The following is a 24,571-nucleotide window of genomic DNA, read 5'->3' on the forward strand; positions in this document are numbered from 1 at the left end:
AAATCAAGGTTTGTCTGGCAAAGCCCTCGGTCCAAGCGGCCCGCAACCGACACCCAACGGTCCCTCGCCTTACAACGCCACGACACTGCGCGTGCGCACGTTCCTGTCAAATGCGCTAACGGAGGCCGGGAAGAAAAAAGGCGGGGGCCACCAATCCCAACCCGCGCAAAATGGCGCGGGAGAACGAGATGCGGGAGTTTACCCGTAGCTTCTTCCGAGGCCGCCCGGACCTCAGGTGCACTGGAGGTTGGGGTGGGGGTGGACAAGGGCAGGGCCGGGCTGGGGACTCCCCCTTAACATCTCTCTCCGCAGCACGCTCACCCACTCCATCGTGCGGCGAAGGTTCTTGGCTCACACCGGCCGCGACCACCTGGATCCCAAGGAGAAGCAGGCGCTGAAGCGGCTCGTGGAGGAGGAACTGCTGAAGATGCAGGTGTGGGCGGAACCCCCCTCCACCGGAGGCAGGGCTTGTTGCCGAGGAGTAGGGGCCAGAGAGGGGGTGTAGCAGAGCATCACCTTGATACACGTTTTGCCCTCTTGATGCACAAACAGGGGGATGAAGCGGGTGCCAGAGAAGGACTAGACCTTGCCAAGAAGGCAAAGAGGCCTCCCACCTCCTGCAGTGACCCAGAGAGAAAAAGGTTCCGTTTGAATTCGGATTCAGGTTAGTGCCTTCTGCACAGTTGGTTCATTCAGAAAGTATTTACTGTGCATGTAACATGTCCCAAGGCATTGGATGAGGTCGTGAAGCCAGTGAGTCAGGAACCCGGAACAGGGTGGACTGATGGGCCGTTTCCTGCTGTCTCTCCTCTCCTTTCTTCTGTCTGAAGCAGGGTTTGAGACAACCTATCCCAAGTGGAGGAAAAGGGGCAGGAGGAACCTGTCCCAACCTTCTCTTCTCTCCACATTCCAGAGCCCAGTGCTGCAGCCTCCAGTCCAGACTGCTCCAGCCACCCAGCAAAGAATGGGATGGGCGCAGTAGCCAGTCCCACACAGAGTCCAAAGCGGGCCTCAAAAAGAGCAATTGAGAGCAGCGATGAGGAGGAACAGCAGAGGGACCTTACTGCATACAAGACTGGATTAGAGAAGGAGGCAGTGAAGGAGAGCTGGAAGGAGGAGGAGGAGGAGGAGGAGAGCTCTGCTAGAACAAGTAAGGTCTGGAAAGAAGAGAGCAGTGAGGAAGGGAATAAGGAAAAGGAGTCCAAAGGCAGGACTAGGAAGAAGCGTGTGACAAAACACAGGACCCAGTGGGATGGTGGCAAAAGGCAGAGTGGCAGCAGTGAGGAGGATGGGGAAGACAGCTGGAGGAAGTTGAAAGCAGCTACTAAAGGCATGGGAAAGTCAGCTAAAGTAGAAAATGGAAAAACAACCAATGGTGAGGCAAGCGACTCGGAGAGGGAGGTGAGTGACAGTGAGGCAGGGGGGACCCTTAAGGGGGAGAGGAAGAACCGCTCTTACAGGAAGAGCTCCAAGAAAAGCAGGCCCCGAAGCTCTTCCTCCTCTTCTGCAAATGGCAGCCCGGAACCCAAAGGCAGGAAGGTGAGGATGAAGATGGGGTGGGAGGCCACCATTAAGAACAAGCAGGTACCAGACAAGATTTCAGCTAGTAGGAAGCAGGCCATGGAGGAGAGTGAGGACAGTGAGGAAGAACCTGCCCAAAGGATGGAAAACAAAAGAGCTAAAAGGCACCAAGAAAGTGAAATGGAGAGTGAGGGGGAGGAGACCCTAGCCAAGAAAGAGAACAGCGAGGAGGATTGGAAACCCAGAGCTCCAAACAATGGAGGGAAAAAGTCAGCTTGGGAGGAGAGGAGCAGTAAGCAGAAAAGCCTGGCAGCAGAAGTGCTGGGAGACGGGGGGGACAGAGAGGAAGAGAAGGAAAAAGCAGCAGCAGGCAGCGGAGATAACAGTGGGGGAGATGAAGAGCCCCTAGTGCAGAGGAAGGGCAAGAACAGGACTCAGCGGGATGGTGGCAAAAGGCAGAGTGGCAGCAGCAAGGAGGATGGGGAAGACAGCTGGAGGAAGGTGAAACCAGCTACTAAAGGCATGGGAAAGTCAGCCAAAGTAGAAAGTAGAAAGACAACCAATGATGAGGCAAGTGACTCAGACAGGGAGGTGAGTGACAGTGAGGCAGGAGGGACCCTCAAGGGGGAGAGGAAGAACCGCTCTTACAGGAAGAGCTCCAAGAAAAGCAGGTCCCGAAGCTCTTCCTCCTCTTCTGCAAATGGCAGCCCGGAACCCAGAGGCAGGAAGGTGAGGATGAAGATGGGGTGGGAGGCCACCTTTAAGTGAAGAGGGAGACCTAGAGTCAAACCCAGAAGACCTGACCGTCAGCTGTTGTCTTTTCTTGTCAGTCTGGTCATCGTGATGAGGACCACCCTGCTGTGATGAGACTAAAGCGCTACATTCGGGCCTGTGGCGCCCATCGCAACTACAAGAAGCTGCTGGGCTCCTGCCGCTCGCGCAAGGAGCGCCTGTGTGTCCTCCGGGCAGAGCTGGAAGCTCTGGGCATGAAGGGTTAGGCCGGGTGTGCCCTGGGGCTGCAGGAGAGGTCCTTGGCTGCTGGGGAGGAGAGGATCACAAGATTCTTCTGCCCCAGGTAACCCTTCCTTAGAGAAGTGTCGGGCTCTAAAGGAGCAGCGTGAGGAGGCGGCCGAGGTGGCATCCTTGGACATCACTAACATCATCAGCTGTTCAGGTGAGGGCTTCTTCCCCCTGCCCAGGAACAGATGGGGCTTGGACTGCCTCAGACAACTAATCTACTTCTAACCCCCAGGTCGGCCACGCAGACGCACTGCCTGGAACCCTTCAGAAGCAGCGCCCCCTGGGGAGCTATACCGCCGGACCCTGGACTCAGAGGAAGAGCGGCGCTGTGCCCCACGCCCAGACTGGTCTCATATGCGTGGCATCATCAGCAGTGATGGCGAGAGTAACTAAGCTCCCCCGTCTACCAGGAGGAACTTTACACACTTGTAGAAAGCACACATCTATAGCACCCCCCACCAACCCAAACTCTGTGCCCAAAGAGAAGCACCTTTTTTCAGACTTGAAACCCCCAGGTACAGTTGCTGGGATCCTATTTGTTTCATGTTCTCAGTTTAAAGTGCTTACAGGAGTTTATTTTTTAAGACTCAATAAAGGAGTGTTTGAATCACCTCATTAAAACTAGTCCCCCACTCTCATCCCACCCACGCCATCTAGTTCCCTTTAATTTCCCTCAGGTTCTCCAAAGGAGTCCCAGCTTTTAGACCCTGCCATCCAGTCTGCACCAGGCTCTATTAGAAGAGCGGCTCCTAATCTTCCTCCAGTCTGACTAGTGTGCCTCTCTGATCCCCCTGTCTTGTTGGAGGACTCTATGAAAACTGGCTTTAAGACTGTGAAGCACAAAATGAAATAACTTGGAGACAGCTGGTGTTTATGTCTTCCATCCCCTTTATAAAAACAGCCCCTTGGTCGATGGGCCAACCCTTTCAGCATTCAGGGGTTGGGGGTACAGGACCTACACCTTACCAATCAGCACCATGCCAGTCCTCTGGCTACAGATGGAGCCAATGAGGTCACTTCAGGAATTTGCTGGGATTCTTGCTGTTGAAGTTGTTGGTAAGATGTAACCCTGGAGCTGCTAGGAGCTTGAGCATGAAGTGAATCTTCTAAAAATCTTTGAAGCCAAAGCAAAGGGAAGCAGAGGTCAAAAGTCTAATGATCCCATCTAAGGCTCTGGATCTAGTAATGGCCGAAGTCATTAAAAACACTGCAATTTTTAGTTATACAGCCCAATAAATCCTCTTTTTAAATACAAGTAACATTATCACCTGCCACTGAACAGTCCTAAATACACAGCTTAGAAAGCATGAGTCCTGGGGTCTGTTAGAATAACCAACAGTTTATTAAAAGCTTGCCATGGGGCTCTGTGCCAGCCCCGTAGCTGGGAGGGGCTGCCATGACTGCCCCCAGACCTGGGAGCAGCCCCTTCCAAGGTCCTTCCCTTGTTCCCCTGCCCCAGCTCTGATCTCAATTAAAAAAAAAAAAAAAAAAAAAAGACAAGACGGCACAGGACTTCAGACGGCAACAGGGGAATGGAGAGACCCAGGCATCCTGACCCCAAGACCCCATCCTTATCCTTCTTCCTAAGAAGGCCCTTTCCTCCCATACTCCCCACCCGACCCCCAGACTTGCTCTGTCACATCCCAGGTCTGCGGGGGCCTGGCGTCCCCATCCATGGCCCCAATGCAGGGAGTAGTATAGTTCTCTGAATATATCTAGACCCACCCTTCCCCTCCCCCAGGGGACTAGATGAATATTTGACACAAACATCTCCCTCCTTTTCCAAGGCGGTGGTGGAGAGAGACCCTGGCACCATGGTGGGGAGGCAGGGGCTCCTGGTCAGCCTTGAGGAACCTATGCCCAAGCTGACCCTGGGCCACTGGCCAGCCCAAGAAGCTCATGAGATGAGGTTTGAGGGGAGCTGGAACTAACATCCTGTCCCCCACCCTTGGGTGGGCCTCAAGCTTATAAGCCCTCCAGAATCAGGCTCCACCCAACCCTGCCCCTGCCCCTCCATCTGCTGATCCACCTTGCACTTCAGGAATAGAAGTGGGAGGAGCCGTTGAGGATGTGGGAAGCGACACTGGTGCTGCGGCTCAGAGGCCCAGGCACTGCGGCAGCAGGTGGGCCCACATTGTCACTGCCACTGCCCCCCGAGGCTGCCCGTCGCAGGGGCTGGGGGCTGTTTCTTAGCAGTAGCAGGGCTCCACCACGGGGTGTCCCACTCTGTGCTGGGGGCCCCAGCCAGTTTGGGGGACCTGGGGGAGCCAGCAGAGAGGGCTGACGCCAAGCTGGGGGGGGCATGCCAGGTGGAGGAGGGCCATGGCTCCAGTGTGCTCCTGAACGGGGAACAGGGCGGGAGGGCCAGGCAGGAGCAGGGGGAGGAGCGGGATAGCCCTGGGCAGCAGCCTCGGCTGGAATGCCCCCCAGAGCCATACTGGAGAAACCCAGCCTCATGCTCTCAGCATCGAAAGCCTCGATCTCACGGGCCTGCCGCTCGAGCAAACTCCGGATTCGTTCAGAACGCCCTGTTTGCAGGGCCAGCAGCTCCTCTTCCACCTGGAACACCCAGAAGAGATTAGAGAGTCCAGTGAGGGTTAGAGGGGACTGCCCACCCCATCCTGGAGGCCAAGCCCTCTTACCCGCTGCTCTAGCAGTGCCCGCCTCAGAGCTACTCTCTGTTCCAGCTCTCGCAACTCCCTCTCGTGTTGACTCTCCGTGCGAATCTTGATCTTACTCTGATAAGCATTGAGTAGCTCCAGTTCCTGTTGAAGCTGCTGCCGAAGGGCTTGGAACTCTGCCTCTTGGGTCTCATCAAGCCGCAGCTGGAAAATAGGAAGAACTAATTTTAAGGGGCCTTCTCCCCAACCCCCACAATCCTCCCCTGCCCCAGGTAGGCCTGGGCCCTAAGGTTTCAAGAAGCAGCCAGTGTCAACATCTACCAAAATGAAAGGTCGTCATACCCTGTGACACAGCAATTACACTTCCAGGAATTTATCCCCAAGGTATACTTGCACATGTGCTCGAAGGTGTTCACTGAAGCGTTGTAATAGCAATATACTGGAAACAACCTAAATGTCCACCAATAAGGGATGGGTTAAATAAATTATGGTATATTCATACCATGGATAATTCTATGCTGTTAAAAAAAAAAAAGAGATATGTGTACTGACATGGGAAGAGGTCCAAGAAATATTAGGTGGAAAAAAGTTAAAGAATAGTATGTAAAATATGATTCATTCTTGTTTAAAAATTTTATGTAACTTCAATATGCATAGGAAATAATCTAATATAATGAATTATTAACAATAATTCTGAAAAGTGGGATTGGGTAAAAAAATGGCAATGAATAGTGTTACTTTTTACACCATGTGTATATTTAAGTGACCCATTCCATGTTACTTATGTGTGATCACTTTTAGAACAGCAACCTTCAAAATCCTCCACAAATCAGGAAATTGGCCTGAAGGCTACAAACATTTTGATTTTCTATTCACACATTAAACTAACTCAGGCTCAAGGAAAAATTACAGCCACACTTTCCTTGGTGGTTCTTGGTAGAATAGGCAGGCTGGCTTTGTCAAGACCTTAAGAAAATACTCAAGCGAGAGAATAAAACCATTGCAGAGAATACCAACAGTGGGAGAGATCTGAGGTTTTCCAGGAACAAAAAGCCCCTTCTCTATCCACCCCCTCCCCTGCTTTCAGGGCCCATAACCCAGTGGGAAATGGAGGCCACTCTCCGCCATGCTCCCTCTCTGGACCCCAGGCCTCACCGCCTGTGAGCTGAGCATCTCTGAGATGGACTGGTCGTATTGTTCAGCTAGGATTGCCAGCTTTCGGGTCTGTTCTTCCTTAAGCCGCTTAAGGAGGCTCTTGTGCTGAGCTTTAGGCGTAGTCTCCAGCAAGTGTGCCCGCAGAGCCTTGTACTGCCGAGTCTGGATCTTACACGTCTCCTGGAACTGCTTCTTGATCTGCAGCTCCTTAGACTACGCAGTGGATGGACCGAGGGGAAATGGGGGCAGGGGAGAGGAAGAGGGAGAGGAGGAAGAGGAAGAACAGGAGGAGGAGGAATAGGAGGAGGAGGAACAATCAGGGGAGAAGGGGAAAAGAGAGAGAGAGAGAGGAAGAGACAGAAACAGAGACAGGGAGAGGGAGAGAAACAGAAAACATGTTAGACAGAGGGGGCGGGGGGAACTGTATACAGACAGACATGGAGAGATGGGATTGTGTTGAGAGAGATCAGGAAGATTCTCAATGGGCAAGAGATGCAAAGAAAACAAGGTTCCGAAAGCATGTTCACAGAGTTGGGTGGAAAACACAAGAAACAGCAGGAGAGTTCATGGACAAGGAACTGGAATCTTTAGAGTACTGAGGGCATACAAGAAGCTTTGACCATGCACAGAAAACACGACCTAGAGATAGAAGCACGTGAGCAGATACGGAATGTGTACAAGAAGAGTGAGAAAACCAAATCACACAACACACCCATGGAAGAGAGCAACACAGCTGAAGACAGAGGAAGGCCCAGGTTCAGTACCTCTGGGTGGGAAGGAGGGAAGGACAACCACCGAGCTGAGAAATGGATAAGAAGAGGTGGCCCCATCTCAGGCCACATAAGGCAAAGGGGCAAAGAAGTGGCCAGAAAGGGCCTGACAAGTTCAATGGGCCAACAGCTGCCATCCTGGCCAGATTTCCACATTCCAGACAGCCCCTTACACACTCAGCTCCCATTCCAAGCCCACAACCAATCCCATTTCCACAGCCCCCATTCTCTCTTGCTTGGCCCCCAAACTCACCATCCCCTACTATTCAGGGTTCCCAGTTCCATCCCCCAGCCCTCTAGAATAATGCCTGATGCCAGGAGAGAAATTCAGCTCCCAGAAAGGGAACAGGTTGGGAGACAAAGCAGGGGATGAGGACAAAAGGACCAGAACCTAAGGACTCTCTTAAGGAATCCACAAATGGGAACTGTGGGCATAAGATATGTCAAAGCTCAAAGAGGTCCAGACCACCAAGCTGGTGGTGGTCATGATGTAATAAAGTTGACGGCAGAGAGGATGAGGCTGAGGAATGAAAGGGGTTGAGATAACGTAGATGGAGGTGAAGAGGTCATGGGACTGGGGGCCAAGGGTCTGGATTGGGGCATACCAGGGAGGCTAGGCGGCAGGACAAAGCAGACAGAGGCAGCCTGGGCCAAAGGTATAGTTCCGCTTAGATATTTTATTTGTGTTTGTCTTTTTCTTTTTTTGATGGGGAAAGGGGATAGGTTGGAAGGGAGACAGAAAAACAAAATCAAAGAGAGAAAAAAAAACACATGACTCTTTCCACCCACCACCACACCTGGCCCCAGGCCTGAGTTGATGAGGGTGAGGATGAGCACACACACAGCGGGAGAACAGCAATAACTTAAGGTGGGGGAGGAGCTTCAGGAGAACACAAAGTGTAACTTCTGAGCTCTAGTGGAGGGGGCTGCCTGCCTAGAGGTCCAAGGGTTGGGGGTGGGGGGAGCACACTGAGGAAGGAGGGATGAAAGGGAGGACTGGGACTGCAGAATCTTCGCTGAGTAGTGGGAGATAAAGTGCTCAATGCTCTAGATTCGGGCTGATGAAACGCCAGAGTTGGTCACCTCCAGGGAGGCAGGGCCCGGGACTGACGGGTTCGGGATTTCCGCCCAGCTAGAGTCCCTGGTGGTGGTTGGTGGGAGGCAGGGGGCCCTAGCCTGCGCTGGCTGCGTGGTAGTAGTCGGGGAATACGGCTGGGCCGTTCAACCCGAAGCAGGCCCCAGCTGGCCAGTGTGTGGATAGCCCAGGGAGGTAAGCGGGAGGCCAAACCCTGGCTGGCCCGTGCCAGGTGCCAGTTCCAGCCCTTACACAGGGCCCAAAACCTTGCCAATAGGGCTAGTGGGTGTCGGGAAGCCCGGGAATTACTCCGCCGAGGCCCAGGGACAGGCAGTCGACTGCGGAAGCCATCCTTGTTGGTCTTGGGGTAGAGGGCAAACAGACCCCGATCCCCAACAGCCCCACAGCCCTGTAGGGCCCTAAAGGCCATGGGGGATAGGCGCAGCAGAGCCCGTAACCAGAGCCGAGAGATGCCCCGGCGAATCTGAGGTCCCTGCTGCCGCACCCATTTGCCCCCAGCTGCCATAGCTGCCAGTGGTAGAACCAGGCTTGGCCAGGCTAGGAGCCAGGCGGCCCCAAGGCCCAGAGGGACACCCATAAGGCCTCGGCACCAGCTCAGACCCAGGATAGCCCCCAGTGCAGTGGCCTGGGCAAGGAGTAAGAACAGACTGGGGGGCAGATGCAGAGCTGTACAAAGAAGTAGGTAGGAGGCCCCCAGGCCCACCAGCCCCACCTCAAGGGCTAGCAGCGAGGCCTGCAAGCCACCCCCACCCTGGGCCGCCAGCAGTGGGAGCAGCAGCAGAAGTAGTAGGGGCAGGAGGCCAGAGGAGGACCCCACTGCAAAAGAGAGGCCAGCCAGGAGGCCATGGGACAGGAGTCCAGGGAACTGGCTAGCAGGGCCAGGTCTCAGATATGTTGGAGGGGGTTCAGGGGGGATGTCTGGTGAGGGACAGCCATCTCCAGGATCCCTCGGAGTCCTAATTGGAGCCCCCTCCTCCTCTTCTTCCTCTTCCTCCTCCTCAGGGACTGGGGTCAGAGCTGGGCCTTGGACCCAGCCAAACTCAAATTCCTCATCCAGGAGGCTCCTATACTCCTTCTCCCACAACCTCCATGCCCCAGCTGCCTCCTGGCCCAAAATGTTCCTTTCCTGAGGTGTCAGGGAGGGGACTCTTAGCTCCTCTATCTCCTCCTCAGTAAGACCCCAAACTTCCTCATCAACCAAACACCTATGTTTTTGTGGACTGGGACTAGGGGTTCCTGATTCTTCCCCCAAAATCCTCTGCTCCTCTGGTTCCAAGGTGGCCCCTTCCTTTCCCAGAATCCTTCTCTCTGGAACTGCTTGCTCCTCCTCTCCCAGAATTCTTTGGCCAAAGACTGCCTCCTGGCCAGATGAGCAGGGATGCTCTTCTCTAGGGGTGCCTGTGCTGGGTGGCCCCAGAGCCCCAGGAATGGGGAGCGGGAGGGCCGGGGGACGCTGGCCTGCACGTACTTTGAGGCTCTTGGGCTGCTGGCGAACCTGGGCCGCATGCTTCTGCCGCAACTCTTGCTCACGCCGCTTGTTGTACTCCAGCTGGTTGCCCAGCTCTGTCTGGTGCTGCAGGCGGGTGAGCTCTGCCCTTGTGCGCTGTACAGCCTGGAGCTGTCTTAGCTCAAGCTCCCGTGTGGCCTCATGCTGCCGCAGCAGCAATGCACACTCCAAGTCCTTCTGTGTTTGTTTCTTGTTCAAGTCCTGAAGCAGAAGAGAGGCGGGGCCCAGAGTCCAGTTAGGAAACCTTGTTGGTGTGAGAGCCCCAAAACTCTTTGGCAGAAGGAGCTGAGGGTGGGAAGATGAGGGATATAAGGGAGCCAAACTCCTGGCTGGTCTGGGAACAGAATTTTTTTTTTTAAACATATATATATTTTTTACTGATTTTTTACAGAAAGGAAGGAGAGGGATAGAGAGTTAGAAACATCGATGAGAGAGAAACATCGATCAGCTGTCTCCTACACACCCCCCACTGGGGATGTGCCTGCAACCAAGGCACATGCCCTTGACCAGAATCGAACCTGGGACCCTTCAGTCTGCAGGCCGACGCTCTATCCACTGAGCCAAACGGGCTAGGGCTGGGAACAGAATATTAAGGGAACTCTAGCAGGGTCTTTCTGGTGGGCATGAGAAGCAAAAGGGGTGTTCAAGAGAAGCAGAACCATAACATGAAGGTGGGCTGAGGCAAAAGACAAGTGAGGCAAATGAAAAAGGATGTCTGGGCCTGGCCAGCATGGCTCAGTGGTTGAGCGTTGACCTGTGAACCAGGAGGTTGAGGTTCGATTCCCTGTCAGGGCACATGCCTGGATTGTGGGCTCCATTCCCAGTATGGGGCATGCAGGAGGCAGCCAATCAATGATTCTCTCATCACTGATGTTTCTATTTCTCTCTCCCCTTCCCTTCCTCTCTGAAATCAATATATATATAGATTATATTATATATATCACTCTGAAATCAATTTATATATATATATTGATTTCATATATATATTTTAATTTTTATTTATTATTTTTTAAAATATTTTTTATTAATTTTTTTACAGAAAGAAAGGGGGAGAGATAGAGAGTTAGAAACATCGATCAGCTGCCTCCTGCACACCTCCTACTGGGGATGTGCCCACAACCAAGGTACATGCCCTTGACTGGAATTGAACCTGGGACCTTTCAGTCCTCAGGCCGGTCCACTGAGCCAAACCGGTTAGGGCTATGTATTTATTTTAAAAGGATGTCTGGAATCCGGGAGGGGAATGGGGTGACCCACCTCTCGCAGCAGATCTTGGTCCAGGCTATGACGAGCCAGCAGCATTTTGCGCTTATATTGGCGACACTGCAACTCAAAGTATTGGCGCTGCCGCCGTAGCAGCCCTGCCTCCTCTTCCGCCTGGCACTGCTGTAGCTGCTCCTTCTGCCGCAAAAGCCACTCAGCCTTCTCCCGCTTGGGTGTGCTGGGGTTCTCCTGAAGCTCCTGGGCAGTGGGGAGAGCAGGATGGTCAGGGACTGCCTCTTTCACCACCAGGCCCTATCCACTGCTGGAGCCTATCCCACCTCCTTTAGTTGCTCCTTCCGAAGTTTGTAGGTTCGCTTCTGCGCCTCCAGCAGGGCAGCCAGCTCCTTCTTCTGCTGCCCTAGGATGTGCTGCTGGAACTTTCGTTCCTCAGCCTGGGCAGCTCGTGCCTCCTTCTCACCGATGGCCTGGTGCCGCCGTGACAGCTTTTCTGCCTCAGCCCCGAAGCCAGCCCGCTGTGCCTCAAGCTCTCGCTGCAGCCGTGCACTATGCTCCTCACGTTCACCCCTCAGCCGTGACTCCAGGGCCAGCAACTGTTTCTGGTGCTGTCGTCGCATCCGCTTATAGCCACTTAGCTGCTCCCTCAGAGCTGAGTCCTGCTCATGCTCCTGGATCTGACGGCTGACCTGGGGCAGGAGAGAGGATGAGAAGAAGGGCTCAGCCTTGGCCCCCATTTTATTAGCACACACAGTCTTCGTGCTCCATGAAGAAAGAACATGGGTTTTAGACTCATGGGTTTAATTAGCACATTTGGTACCTTCCTCACACATAACCTCTCTGAGCCCTCAGCTGGATAATGACAATATAACTGATTTCACAGGTTGATGAGATAATAAAAGGTACTGAGCACAGGGCCCGGTGTAAAAGTAGGACAATTCAGATTAGTTCAAAAGAGTAATCATACAGTCCAGGCCGGTTTGGCTCAGCAGACAGAGCGTCAGCCTATGGAATGAAGGGTCCCAGGTTCAATTCTGGTCAAGGACGCAGACCTAGGTTGCGGGCTCGATCCCTGGCCTTGCTCAGGGTGAGTGCGGGAGGCAACCAACTGATGTATTTCTCTCACATCAATGTTTTTCTCTGTCTCTTCCCCTCTCTTCCATTCTCTCTAAAAATCAATGGGAAAATATCCTCAGGTGAGGATTAATAACAACAAAAAGAGAGTAATCATACAGACCTGGGTCCCTGTCCCAGCTCTGCCACTTACTAACCATGTGACCTCATGCAAGTTAAGGTTGCTAAACCTCAGTTTCCTCGTCTATTAAATGGGGCCATAATACCTCCTCATAGAGGGCTGTGGAGATTAACTTTGATACATACTAGTATGTACTAGTGTCTAGAACACTGTGAACCACTAAGTATTGGCTTCGTTCTCCTTCAGCAGACACTGAGGATCATTATAGCCTAAGTTCAGAACTGGATCTGGGCCATGAGATGTTGGAATAACAAGAACACTGGGACTGGATGTCCTCAGCTCAGATTTGAGCTCAGGTCCATTGTCCAGGTGGCCAATACCCTGGAAGTCACAGATTTCTCTGCACAGTATCACAAAGAACCAAGCATCACTGGAGTTGAAGAGTTGACCTAACAGAACCAACCACATGCAGAGATCACTAGACCAAGTAAGGGGTTGTTGGTGCTTGCAGCTAAGCAGGAATGTAATCTAAATGTCTACCCACTTTTCCCTGTCAACTGGGAAAACACTGCTATGACTTAATGTTAGGAAAGGACCAACGTCTGCTTACAGAATTTGACAACCGTCAACAATGCTAGGGCAGTGCCTCAGGCAAGCAGGCCTCTGAGTCATGGCTGCCTCACCTCTCAGATGGGATCATCCTGGCTCCCTCCCAGAGGGGCCGGGTTAAATATAGGCATGTATGTGAACCTGAGAGCCAATCACTGGTATGAGGCAGATGCCTGACCACCACCCTAGCCCTCCACAAACACAGAATCCAGCACATCTGTCATAATGCTGTTCAGGAGCACCCAATTGGCAGGGGCCTGGGAAGGCACCCAAGGAGACATGATTTAAGCCCAGCCACAAAAACGGGGTAAGAGTCTGCCAAGCTAGGCATACCCATGTGGCCAATCCCCTGGAGGCTGAAGTGAAGAGAAGGCAAGAGACAGCTACCATAAGCGAGGGTAGCATTTGGACTTAACCACGTGCCATAGGAGAAAACCATTTCTGGACTTAGATGATCGGGCCCTCTGGCCCGAGGGAGAATGGCTGCACTTACCAGGGAGGCAGTACGGATGGTGGCAAAGTGGTCCCGGTTGCGGCAGTAGGCCCGGCGGCGGGCAGAAGAGGTGGTAGAAGTGGGAGCTGGGGCTGCAGGCTGCTGGAGAGGGCCCTGGGTCAGCTCTGGCTGGTAGGGGTCATCATATAGGTTGTCAGAGCCCTGGAGGAAAGGTGGAAAGGATACCCAGGCTCAGAGGCCACTGGGCCCACAGGGAGTTCCTTGCAGACCCAGTCAGATTTAGAGAAGAGGGAGTCATGCTTGGGCGGGAGAGAAGGGAACCCAGACGGTGCCTGAGCTGAAGAGCTGGGGTTGGGTCTTTCCACTGTCAGGCCTACTCAGGGTGAGCTGCATACCGGCAGCCGGTGGATAATGGAACTGTGGGAGGTGACTGTGTGTTCCCCCTCCTGCATCATGGCCATCTCCCGGGCTTCAGGGCCTTCCTCCTCTTCTTCCTCCTCTTCCTCTTCCTCTTCTTCCTCCTCATTGTCTGAAGCATCTGCTAGGCTGTTGACTGAGCTGCTCTGACTAGAGGCGCTGATGGACATGCTGGGCACTGAGTGGCTACTCTCTAGACTGGTCAGCGTCCCAGCTCGGTGCATGTAGGGCTCCGCCTCCTGTAGACAGGGCGTAGGCTGTTGGGCGGGGAAGGGGAAGAACAAGGGGTGTGTACATGGAGGCAGCACAAGGAGACAGTGGGTGTGAGGAGGGATGGGTAAGGGGGCCAAGCAGCTGCTACGAGGCAAGTACAACACGGTGGTAAAGGGTGGCAGGGCAAGCTGGGTCACCTCCTCCTCCTCTGGGGCTTCAGCACCAGGGCCATTGGGTGCCTCTTGGAATAGTATCTTCTTCATCTTGCGGTACTGCAGGTTGTCCAGCTCCCGCACAGCATCCTTGGTCCTCTGAATTAGGTCCATAATGACTGTGGGTGGCCGCTCCCGGAGCACAAAGCGGTGCTGGGGAAAGAGAACACTGAGGCTGCTGCCAAGCACCCCCACGACCCTCAATATCCTATGGGTGCTGGCATTCCCTCTAGCCTGAGGCAATCCCCTGGGACCCATGTCCTCATGGGTGGATGCTGGCCTTGTCCCAACACTTCCTCCCACATTAATTTTCACCACCCAATCTCCCCAGTCTCTTATTCTTTCACCCATGGCTGACAGGCAAGACCAGTCACATCTGGATTCCAGTCCAGGTCCTTTTATCAAAGTGCTGCATGTCCACGGACATGTCATGAGGCCTCTCTGGGCCTCATAAGGTATCCCACAGTAACAAAACAACTGTCAAACTAGACAATCTATGTCAGTTCCCAACTAGGGCTCCTTAGGCCCCCGTGGATCTGTGAAGGGAATAGGGGCCCCTCTACTTTTGTTAAGTCAAAAAACACCTAAGGGAAATCATACATTTACCCATGACAAGGCTACACAGGCTTTTGGCTTGATTTACATCAGATCAGTGTAGTAACCCTGGTTATCACATGCTGACCAGAAGTCCTGGCTCGCAATTATATACATCTTTGATTAATAAAAGATGGGAAAACAAATTATTACTTAATAAAGGCAGTCTGGTAGACAAAATCGAACAACAGAGTCTATGGGGTAACAGGGAGGGGGTGGGAATTAATAAATGAAGTTTTTGGTGGGAATCACTAATTTCATTGAGGGGTTTCTTATACCTCAAACAAGCTACAGTTCTAGAAGAATCCTAGGCCAGTGAGTCCTCACCTTCAGAAGAACCTCTGAGGTTGGTCTGTCTTGAGGGATTTTCTGAAGACAGGAGTCGACAAAATTCCGGAAGTACTCAGACCTAGTAGTCACAGGAGGGTGAGGGAGGGGTGGGGAAGGGATGAGTCAGGCAGCCTTACCCTATGGCCTAACCCCGGGGCCCAGGGACCCAAGCCCTTACCAGTGTCCTGACTGGAGCACAGGGGACTCATTCTGTGCAATGTGGTATAAGGCACTCATTGCATTCATGTTAAACAGTGGTGGTTTCCGTTCCGCTACAAAGAAAGGTCAAGTGGGAGAAAGTGAGAGATGGCAGTGGGTAGAGGAGACTGGAACGGAAATCAGAAGATTTGGGTTCACATTCCAGCTCCCTGACTTCTTGGCTGCATGACTCTGAGCAATTCACATAATCTCAATGCTCTCCCTCTGGAAAATGCAACACCCGTCCTTTCACCTGCACAAGGTGAAGTAGAGATCAAATAAAATAACACATGCAAAAGCACCAAAGAAGGCAGAAGAAAGCACATTCAGTTATCAGCCAAATTATTATTTATTAGGTGCCAAATGAGAGCAAAAAGCTTGCTAAATATTATGGGGAAGGCAAAGAAAAACAAGAACTAGGTCCTGTCCTCAACGAACTTCCAGTCTGACAGAAAGATTAAATAGGGCTGGACAAATAATATCAAGTTCAAACTGTTAGCTGGCACAAGAGGGAGACAGGTAAATGGCTGGGAAGCTGGGTGTGTGGTGGGCCTTCCCGCTGGTACATTTGCAGGGAATTCAGGGAAGGTCTTTTGGAAAAAGGGATATTGGAGCTAGACTTAGATGAGAAATTGCAAGCCAGGAGCCCCAAGTAGCTCAGTCAAATGTTTTATGTTGTTTATGTTTTTGGCCCACATAGTGATTTTTAAATTAAATTCCACATAACAAATAATAATAATAATCTAACTCTCCAGTTTATCTTAAAAACTTAGATCTGGTGAATTAGAGCCTAAATTCCTGCATAACAATGAGCTGGAGATAAGCAATAGCAATCTCCAGTTTGCTTCTCTGATCCTGACTATCAGTTGCCATTTATCATCAAGATTGATGGTTTTTTTTGTGATTTTTTTTTTAATTGTAGAGAAATATTTCTCTGTACCTATGTCTCTACCAAAACTAGGAATAAAATGGACAGCTCTGAATTTTTCTTATTCCTGGCCTGCTTCACGTCTTTGCATAACCTGTCTGGTTGCAGCCTCAAATGGTAAATGCAGACATGCAGAGATGGCCATGTACAAATTTCTCTCCTTGGGCAGTGGACACAAAAGAAATCAAGGCAAGAAAGTGGAAAAGTACTTGGCACACCGGGGTGGCACTCCTGAAGAGGAAAGCCAGGTTTTAGGAAGCAGTCTTTAGCTTGGTGTAAGAAAAGATGGATATGACTTCAGAATTGAAAGCAACAGAGAGCCACTGCTGGCTCTGAGGAAGGGAGTGAAACAACAGAGCTTAAGCAGATGTCTGTGACATAGGAGAGACTGCAGTAGGAAAGATCACTGCAGGAAGTTGCTTATAAGAATAACTAACAGCATCTTTCTTTTTTGTTTGTTTGTTTGTTAATCCTCACCTGAGGATATTTTTCCATTGATTTTTAGAGAGTGGAAGGGAGGGGAGAGACACAGAGAGAAAAACATCAATATGAGAAAGATATTCATTGGTTGCCTCCCACATGGGCCCTTACCAGAGCCGGGGATTGCGCCTGCAACCCAGGTACGTGCCCTTGACTGGAATAGAAGCCACGACCCTTCAGTCCACGGGCCAATGCTCTATCCACCGAGCCAAACCTGCTAGGGCAGGGGTCCTCAAACTTTTTAAACAGGGGGCCAGTTCACTGTCCCTCAGACCGTTGGAGGGCCGGACTATAGTTTAAAAAAAAACTATGAACAAATTCCTATGCACACTGCACATATCTTATTTTGAAGTAAAAAACAAATAGGGAACAAATACAATATTTGTATTTGCATGTGGCCCGCGGCCGTAGTTTGAGGACCCCTGTGCTAGGGCAACAGCATCTCTTTCTTGGGACAACTAGTCTATGTCTGGCACCCTGTTGGAGGTCTTACAAACATTACCTCATTAAATAGTTGTTTCAATAGTGCAGGCTGACAAGTATGAGAATCTTGACATGGCTTCAAGGCATTATGAACTCACTGGAGCCTACCTCTGTCCGTATCACTCACTGCTCTTTACTGCATTATTTCAAATAACTGAAACTAGTTTCAGCTCCCCATGCCTGCTCTTACCTGTCTAAACGCTCTTCCCTACAGTCTTCAAACAGCTAACTACAATTTGCCTTGTGGTTCCATTTAGCTATCTCTGCTACAAGGAGACCTTCCTCAGCCTCTGAACTAGGTCATATCCCTTGTTTTAGAGTTGTACTATTCCTTTAACTCCCCCATTCAGCTCTTACTACATTAAAAGAAAACATGCCTGTTTTCCCAACTTGAATATAAATTCCATGAAGGCAGGAGCCTTATGCACTGCTATACTCCCAGAACCTACTAGCACATACATGGTACACAGTCTGCGCTAAAAAAAAAGTTTAGAACTAGAGTATTAGACAGAAGAGATGAATGCTATGAAATCTTTAGGTATAAAAACTGGCAGAATTTGCACAAGCCAGTTTGGCTCAGTGGATAGAGCATCAGCCCGCAGACTGAAGGGTCCCAGATTCAATTCTGGTGAAGGGCATGTACAGCGGTTGTAGGTTCCCCGGCCCAGGTTGGGGTGCATGTAGGAGGCAACCAATTGATGTGTCTCTCTCACATCAATGTTTCTCTCTGTCTCTCTCTCTCCCTTCCACTCTCTAAAAATCAATGGAGCCCTAGGTGGTTTGGCTCAGTGGATAGAGCATCGGCCTGCGGACTGAAAGGTCCCAGGTTCGATTTCGGTCAAGGGCACATGCCCAGGTTGTGGGCTTGATCTCCAGTGGGGGGCGTGCAGGAGGCAGCCGATCAATAATTCTCTCATCATTGATGTTTCTATCTCTCTCTCCCTCTCCCTTCCTCTCTGATTAAAAAAATAATAAAAATTAAAACAACAACAACAAACTAATAAAAATAAAAATCAAGGGAAAAATATCCTTGGGTGAGGATTAACAAAAATAAAATAAACAAATAAAAAATTGGCAGAATTTGACAGCTGCCTGTATTGGAAATCAAGCGTAGAGTCAAAATGAGCAGAAGCCTGGAGACCTAAAAGGATGGTATCGTATGGGGATAATAAGAGAAAGAGAAGGGAATGAAGGGAAAAGAGGATGGAGGGAGCAGAGTGGAGGATATCCTTACCCAGCTCGATGCACGTTATCCCCAATGACCAGACATCCACCTTGCCATCATACTGCCCTTCATCCATTGCCAGGATCACCTCCGGAGCCATCCTGGGAGTTCAGACGAAAGAGACTAATTACCTGCCCAGATCCTGCCAACTCCTGCTCCCAACTTTCTGGCAGGTCTCTCCAATCACCACCACTCCCACTCACCAGTATGGGGTGCCCACAAAGGAGTTGGCAGGTGCCATGATGGATGCGGAGCCGAAGTCCCCCAGCTTTACCAAGCCTGGCTCTGATAGCAGGATGTTTCCAGCCTTCACATCCCTGCCAAAGAAGCAAAGCACAGGAATAAGACATGCATCTCAGGAAGGCTGGGTGGGGACTATAGCACCAAGTTCCAAGAAGGCTTGTAGCCCAGCTAAATGCAGAGTGGTGTAGTGAGCACTCCCCCTCCCTCCCAGACATCATCAGTGCTGCTTGTACCTATGGATCATGTTGTGGGAATGCAGATAAGCCAGGCCCTGAAGGGCCCCGTGGGTCACAGCTGCAATCTCCACCTCCTGAAGGGGCTTCTTATGCACTAGGGAGTGAGGGAAAAACATCAAGCTGAGGGAGACCAAGGGTGAGACTGGAACAAGTTTCCCTTAACCCTTCCCCTACAGCTTCTCTGCTCTTCTCCCTTCTTCCACTGTGACAGAGTTACTTACCTTCTAGAAGGTCAGAAGCTGAGCCCAGGCAATACTCCATCACCAGCTAAGGAAGGGTCAAGGGTCAGAGATCAGCGGAACTGGCCACCCCTGGCCCATCTCTCTTGGGCAGAGATCCAAAATAGAGAGCTTCCTTGCTCTATCCTCCACTCAGGCAATGCCCCGAGGGTAATGACAGGGAGGAAGGACAACTGAGAAAATGAGGGGGTGGTGGAAGAGTCCCTAGAGTCAGAGCCTCTCCCACCTGAATCCCTTCAAAGCTCCAATCTCCATTCCAGCTCTTCCAACCCATGTGCCCTTGTTCCAACTGCTAATAGTCTATGTCACCCTTCAAACCAGCCTCTCCTTCTGGGCAGACACTGCTGCTCATGGCTTTGTCTGAGAAATAAAAAGGTTGGGAGAGACTCTCTCCTTCCCAAGATTCCCACACCAGCACTCCAAACAGAGCCCACCTAAGAGACTAGACCAAGATAAGGATGGGCCTGAGAGGGGCAAAGATCAGGCCAGAGACAGGGGCCAGCTCACCCAAGCCGTGTGTTCCCTCAGGTAACAGCCCCGGTACTGAATGGTATTGGGATGCCGGAGCTTCTGTAGGAACCGAACCTCCTTGATGATGTCCTGCCACTTCTGGGAGGCGTCAGGGGGAGCAGAGACTTACTCAGTCTGCATCTTGAGACAGGAGTCTCCTACCCCCAACCCATTCTTGTTAAGTCTGACCCACCTCATTAGACTGCTTCCCACTGTAGGACATCTTCTTGATGGCCACCACCTCATTATTCCGGACATCCCGGGCCTAGAGGACCAGACCAGAAGGTGGTGAAGGCACCCAGTGAGAACTGGGCAGCGAGAAGACTTGCTGGCACAGGAGAGGGCGTGGTGTAGTATAGAGAGCTACTTGGAGGTCCACAGCAGGGAGAATGCAGCCCCCATCCCTGCCCTACCCTCCCAAGCCCCAACTCACAAAGTACACAGCTCCAAAGCTGCCATGGCCAATTTCCCGAAGGTCAGAGAAGAGCTTTTCAGGGTCATCCTTGAAAAAGAGCTCAGCCACATCAGGGTCCTTCAGGCTCCCAGCCCGGCTCCCAGCTGGCATGGTGGCCCCTGAGGGCCCTGAGAGTGGGGCCTGACCTGGAGAATGGAAATGGGGCCAAGGATGGGCTGTCAGAGAGAGGAAGGGGCCCAAGTTTCTGCCTTCTCCTTCCTAGTTCCCTGATGAGGGGGAGGCACTGCTGAGGAAGGGTATGGGGAGATTAGGAACAACATTAAAGCTCAAAAAAAAAGAAAAAAGAAAAAAGAACTTGCCCTGAGAATCAAAGAATGGGCCACAGGGCCAGAGTCCCTAAAACAGCTAAGAAGAGTGGGAGCTAAGCATTCTTACCACCCTCCCCAGACCTCAACAAGCTCCATTTCCCTATAATCCCTACTTCCTCCTTCAAGAATAAAAGATTCTGCCTTCCAGCCAGACCCCCAAATCCCCAAGGGTCCTGTCCCCCAAGTCCCACAGTCCAAATTTCCAGGCACCTTCCCATTCCTCTTAGCTTTGAGGCCCCCTCCTCCCTCAACCTCTCACACTCTGAAGAGAGCAGGAAATGGCCAGGCCGGAGGCAGTGGAAATCCGGCCATTGTTAGAAGTGGGTACTGGCCCAGAGGGGCCAGAAGACTCATTCTCAAAAAGGGCTAGGGACACTGTGGCAGGGAGATCTAAAGTAGGAAGGACAGGGAGAGAAATGGCTCTGCGATCTGGGCTACCTTTTCTGTCCAGCCCAATTGCATAGGCATCACACACAGATACAGGGCATTTACAGTGTACAAATAACGTATTGAGCATGCGTAGCAACACCTTACATGCATTACCTCTCATTCAATCCTCACCACACATAACCTTATGAGGTTATTACTGGTACCCTTATTTTGCAGATGAGGAAACAGGCTCAGGAAGGTTAAATGACTTTCCCAAAACTGGTCTTCTATCACTGTGCTTTCAAAACAGCACCGTGAAATAAGCAGGGCAGGCTCATGATCACCATTTCACAGATGAGGCCACTGAGGCATAGAAAGGAAAGAGGACTTCTCCAAGGTCAGAGAACAGGACCTTCTCCTCTCCAGTCAGGCCTGTGTGCTCATTCCTCTCTAAGCAACTCACTACAAGCCTAGCCACCTCCTACAGGAAGCTTTCCTTGATCACTCAGTGCTTAGGGAGAACTGCTAGAGCACCCAGCCAAACATCCAGAGAAACTCCAGCATCAAAGCCAAGACCCCCCCCACACACACACACACCCCCCCACACCCACAAGGGGATTCCAGGCCAAACTCCTGACTAAGCACTTGTTGGAATTCAGGCACAAAGAAGCCTTCAGCAGAGCTGGACTCCCAGGGCAGTTCTACTCCTTAAAGAGCCTACCAATCTAGCATGTAATTATATTGTCATGCATTGTTTCCTATTGTGTTGTTAATTTTGTCTCCTCAGCTCAACTGGAAGCTGGTGGGCAAGAAGCAAGCCCAGCTCACGCTAGTGGCCCCAGGGTGCAGAGGGCTCAGAATAGCCTGGAGATTGATGGCCCTCAGCAGCTCCCAGGCTGCTCAAAGCAGGCCCTTTCTCCATTCTCCTGCCAAGCACCCCTCACCCCAACCGCACAACCACACACAAAGGCAGGAGCTCACAACCTGCCAAGGGGATCTTCTTGACCTCTTTACCAGCTCTCAACCAAGAATGCCAACACAGAACCCTAGGCCACAGGACATGGGGCCTCTTCCTCAAATAACATCGGACGTTTGAACGACGACCAAGATCTGCGCTACATCAGAACCACCTTCTAAAATGGACCATGTTAGCTCCATTCTGCAGGCGAGGAAATCCAAGACTGTCTATCCCCACACTACCAGTAGTACATTCACCCAAAATATACAGCAACAGGGCTTTGGTAAGTTCCTTAGAGTTGGTCTTTTCAGGAAAATGAATGAGAGCAGAGGGCTGTTGTGAAATTTTTAATGAGATCCCATACTTAGGAACACTATGCGGACATTTGGCATATGGATTTTTCCTTCCACGCCTCCAGGGTCACCACAAGGTTTTAATACTTTGGGGACATCCCACCCCAGCAGCTTGGCTTTAACTACGAAGAGACACCATTTGTCAGAAGAGAGGGCCCTCTGAGGAACCCAGGCCAAAGGCTGGGATCACAGTAAAGATGAAGGTCAGAGTGCAGAGAAAAATCATGAGGCAGAGGCAGGCGCCAGAGCCTCCCTCCCATCTGGAAAAGCTCCTGAGTACAGCCCTCCCAAACAAGGAAGCTCCTCTTCCTCCCATTCTTAAATCTTACCACAACTCAAACCCTGATTCTGCCACTGAGTGACCTTGGGCAACCTCTCCGGGCCTTAATATTCTCGACTGTAAAATGGGGAGATAGCAATGAAAGGACAAAGGGGGCCCCAGCCCGTGTGGAAACGAAAGGTTGCCAGTTCAATTCCTGGTCAGGGCATGTGCCCCGGGTGTGGGCTCAAGACCCAGCGGGGGGCATACAGGAGGCAGCCTACAGGGAGATGCTTCCCTCTCATGTGCTTTGCTCTCACATCGGTGTTTTTCTCCCTCTCCCTTTCTCTCCAAAAATCAATAAAAACATATACTTTTAAAAAAGGGTGAAGGGGGGGGGGGGTCACGTGAGAAAATGGGTGTACAACACTTTGTAAACGATAGATCGCTGACAACTGTATGACATTCTCACGACATAGCTGGGGGAAATACTGCCTGGCACCGCCAAACACAAATGCGCGCACACACGCACACACACACACACACTTCCTTGAAAGGACAAGAGGCCCAACCGGGCCATGCCTAAAACACGGAGCAGCAGACCGACCATGGGGCTCAGAGACGTGGGGACCCCCACCCCCGACCAGCCAGTTAACAGGCTACAATAAGGCAGAGGAGGTGACTGTGAGGGGCACAGCTAAGGGGAGGATCAGAAGGGGGCAAACCCATCCGATGAGCTCACACCCCCAGGGCGTGACGCCCGGTGACAGCAGAGACCCGTCACCTGAGGCCCCATCAGACAGACATAATGAAGGGACGAGAAAGGGGAAGCGGTGGCAGCAGCAGGCAAGGCTCGTCAGAGGCTGACCACTGCCCCGCGGGGCTTCCCCCTCCGAGGCGAGGCCCTCCGCAGGCCCGGCGGCTGAGGAAGGAGCGCCCTTTCTTCTCCATACCAGACACAGGGACCCGCGTCCCTGCACCCCGGGTCTCACCTGGTAGGGGTCACTATGGTGCCCCCGCGCTTCCGACTCCTCCTGGGGTCCTCCAGCGGCTCGGCCAAGCTGGGCGAGGGGCAAGGAGACCTCTCCCCTCGCCACCTCCTCCTCCTCGGCTTTCTCCCTCCCCGAGGGGCGGGCCCGGGAAGCCTCCCCGGGAGGGGAAGGGGTGACAGCCTGGTCTGACCTCGCGGTCCAGTCCTCCTCCTCGAGGGCGACAGCTGCCGAGTCCCGGGTTTCTGGCTGTGGGGTCTGAGCCCCAGAGAGCCGAACGGGGGGCGCTGATCTGGGACTCGAACGCGCGGGGAGTAAACCCCGGATACTGCCGCCCGCAGGGCCCTGAACCCCGGTAAAATAAGGACCCAGGTTTAGAGAGGCTGGGACCCAAGTCGCGGATATCTGCAATCTGTGGGGCAAATACCCGGAGACTGGAGAAACGAGGGGTCAAGCCCGGAAATTCAGGACTGAAGCACCAGAGCCCCAGGTCTCCGGCCGCCGACAGGGCGCCCACCCCTAGGACGTCCGGCCAAATGGCCCCTCTCACGTCAGGGTCGGAGGGTGACAGCCCCACTCCCGCCCCGGCCTCCTCCCCTTCTCCTTCTCTCTCCTGGGGGTAGCTGAGAGACTGTAGCTAAGGGCAGTCCCGGCACCCTCTCGCCCTCTCCTCTTCTGTCTCAGCCTCTCGCCGCACCACAACCCAGGTCTCGTCCCGGTCTCCCTCTCCCTCTTCCTCCCAATTCCAAGATGGAGACCGGGCGGGAGCGCGCAGGCGCCGTAGGGACGCCCGGCCAAAGAGGGCGGGGCCGCTTCCTCTGGGGCCCCGCCCCTCTCTCCTGACCGCCGCGGCCTGGAAGATAGGCAGCTAGGGAGCCAGAGTGCGCACGCGCCCCGCCACGCGGACCCGGGTGGGAGGCGGGGCGAAGGGCTAGGCTTGGGGAGGGCGGAGTCCAGCGCGCTTTCCGACAACTGGCGGTGGAGGGGACTGCGGCGCATGCGTTCGCCCCACCTTAGCGGGGAGCCCGAGCTTGTTGCTAGGGCAAGCTTTGAGGGGGCGCGGGCGGAAGGAAAAAGACGTGATCGCGCCTGCGCGCAGGGTAGATCCTGGGAGGAGTGAAGGGAGGTTGGTGTGTGGCGCGGAAAAGGCGGGAATATGGGCTGCTCAGCTTAGTAACCGGACAGCCTGGCCTTGGGCTGCCAAGTTCGAGGAATCTTTGCCGGGTAATCTGTCACATCCTTTCAGCAAACTGAGGCCTTTTACATGACTAAACCCACCTGACTCTCGCAACTAGCTGAAATTATTTCATAGGCACAAGGTGGCAGAGCTGGGTCAAAACCAGGTGTTTTCCAAAGCCAAGGTACAACCCTGCGGAGAGCTGCAGT

At 52.5% G+C, this 24,571-nt stretch overlaps 2 protein-coding genes across 12 annotated transcripts; one reads left to right on the forward strand and one right to left on the reverse strand.

Annotated features, from left to right (window-relative positions):
- The first annotated feature begins 93 nt into the window (after positions 1-93).
- On the forward strand, positions 94-3,156 carry HIRIP3 (HIRA interacting protein 3). The gene is made up of 7 exons (XM_036310840.1): positions 94-235; positions 313-433; positions 553-664; positions 914-2,250; positions 2,352-2,514; positions 2,597-2,695; positions 2,774-3,156. The coding sequence occupies exons 1-7, from the start codon at positions 171-173 to the stop codon at positions 2,932-2,934; spliced, it is 2,058 nt and encodes a 685-aa protein (XP_036166733.1). The 5' UTR covers positions 94-170; the 3' UTR covers positions 2,935-3,156.
- Positions 3,157-3,203: 47 nt separating this feature from the next.
- Positions 3,204-23,964, reverse strand: TAOK2 (TAO kinase 2). 11 transcript variants are annotated; one of them, XM_036310837.1, is made up of 20 exons: positions 23,189-23,959; positions 19,908-20,074; positions 19,668-19,739; positions 19,472-19,573; positions 18,947-18,992; positions 18,723-18,819; positions 18,450-18,563; positions 18,256-18,347; positions 15,111-15,204; positions 14,930-15,011; positions 13,994-14,161; positions 13,562-13,840; positions 13,206-13,367; positions 11,232-11,597; positions 10,948-11,151; positions 9,652-9,891; positions 6,318-6,530; positions 5,557-5,612; positions 5,279-5,366; positions 3,204-3,655 (listed from the first exon to the last, which is right to left on the reverse strand). In XM_036310837.1, exons 2-20 carry the CDS (start codon positions 20,037-20,039, stop codon positions 3,620-3,622), a joined length of 2,643 nt encoding a protein of 880 aa, XP_036166730.1. In that variant the 5' UTR covers positions 20,040-20,074; positions 23,189-23,959; the 3' UTR covers positions 3,204-3,619. The 11 variants fall into 11 exon arrangements, with proteins under 11 accessions (XP_036166730.1, XP_036166731.1, XP_036166725.1 ...); XM_036310836.1 differs by lacking the exon at positions 3,204-3,655 and adding an exon at positions 4,963-5,100 and having other exon boundaries at positions 5,184-5,366; XM_036310838.1 differs by lacking the exon at positions 5,557-5,612 and having other exon boundaries at positions 3,207-3,655; positions 23,189-23,958.
- Positions 23,965-24,571: the final 607 nt, after the last annotated feature.

Source organism: Myotis myotis, unplaced genomic scaffold (genome assembly GCF_014108235.1).
Source record: "Myotis myotis isolate mMyoMyo1 unplaced genomic scaffold, mMyoMyo1.p scaffold_m19_p_5, whole genome shotgun sequence".
In the NCBI taxonomy this organism is placed as follows: Eukaryota; Metazoa; Chordata; class Mammalia; order Chiroptera; family Vespertilionidae; genus Myotis; species Myotis myotis.

Bases quoted from the DNA above. Each gene is read 5' to 3' on its own strand.
- HIRIP3 (XM_036310840.1), top strand. From the start codon at position 171: ATGGCGCGGGAGAACGAGATGCGGGAGTTTACCCGTAGCTTCTTCCGA. The intron at 434-552 runs GTGTGGGCGGAA...ATGCACAAACAG, and splicing joins AGGAACTGCTGAAGATGCAG to GGGGATGAAGCGGGTGCCAG. The intron at 2,696-2,773 runs GTGAGGGCTTCT...TCTAACCCCCAG, and splicing joins TAACATCATCAGCTGTTCAG to GTCGGCCACGCAGACGCACT.
- TAOK2 (XM_036310828.1), bottom strand. From the start codon at position 20,039: ATGCCAGCTGGGAGCCGGGCTGGGAGCCTGAAGGACCCTGATGTGGCT. The intron at 13,368-13,561 runs GTATGCAGCTCA...CCTTTCCTCCAG, and splicing joins CCATTATCCACCGGCTGCCG to GGCTCTGACAACCTATATGA. The intron at 11,152-11,231 runs GTGGGATAGGCT...CCCACTGCCCAG, and splicing joins GGAAGGAGCAACTAAAGGAG to GAGCTTCAGGAGAACCCCAG.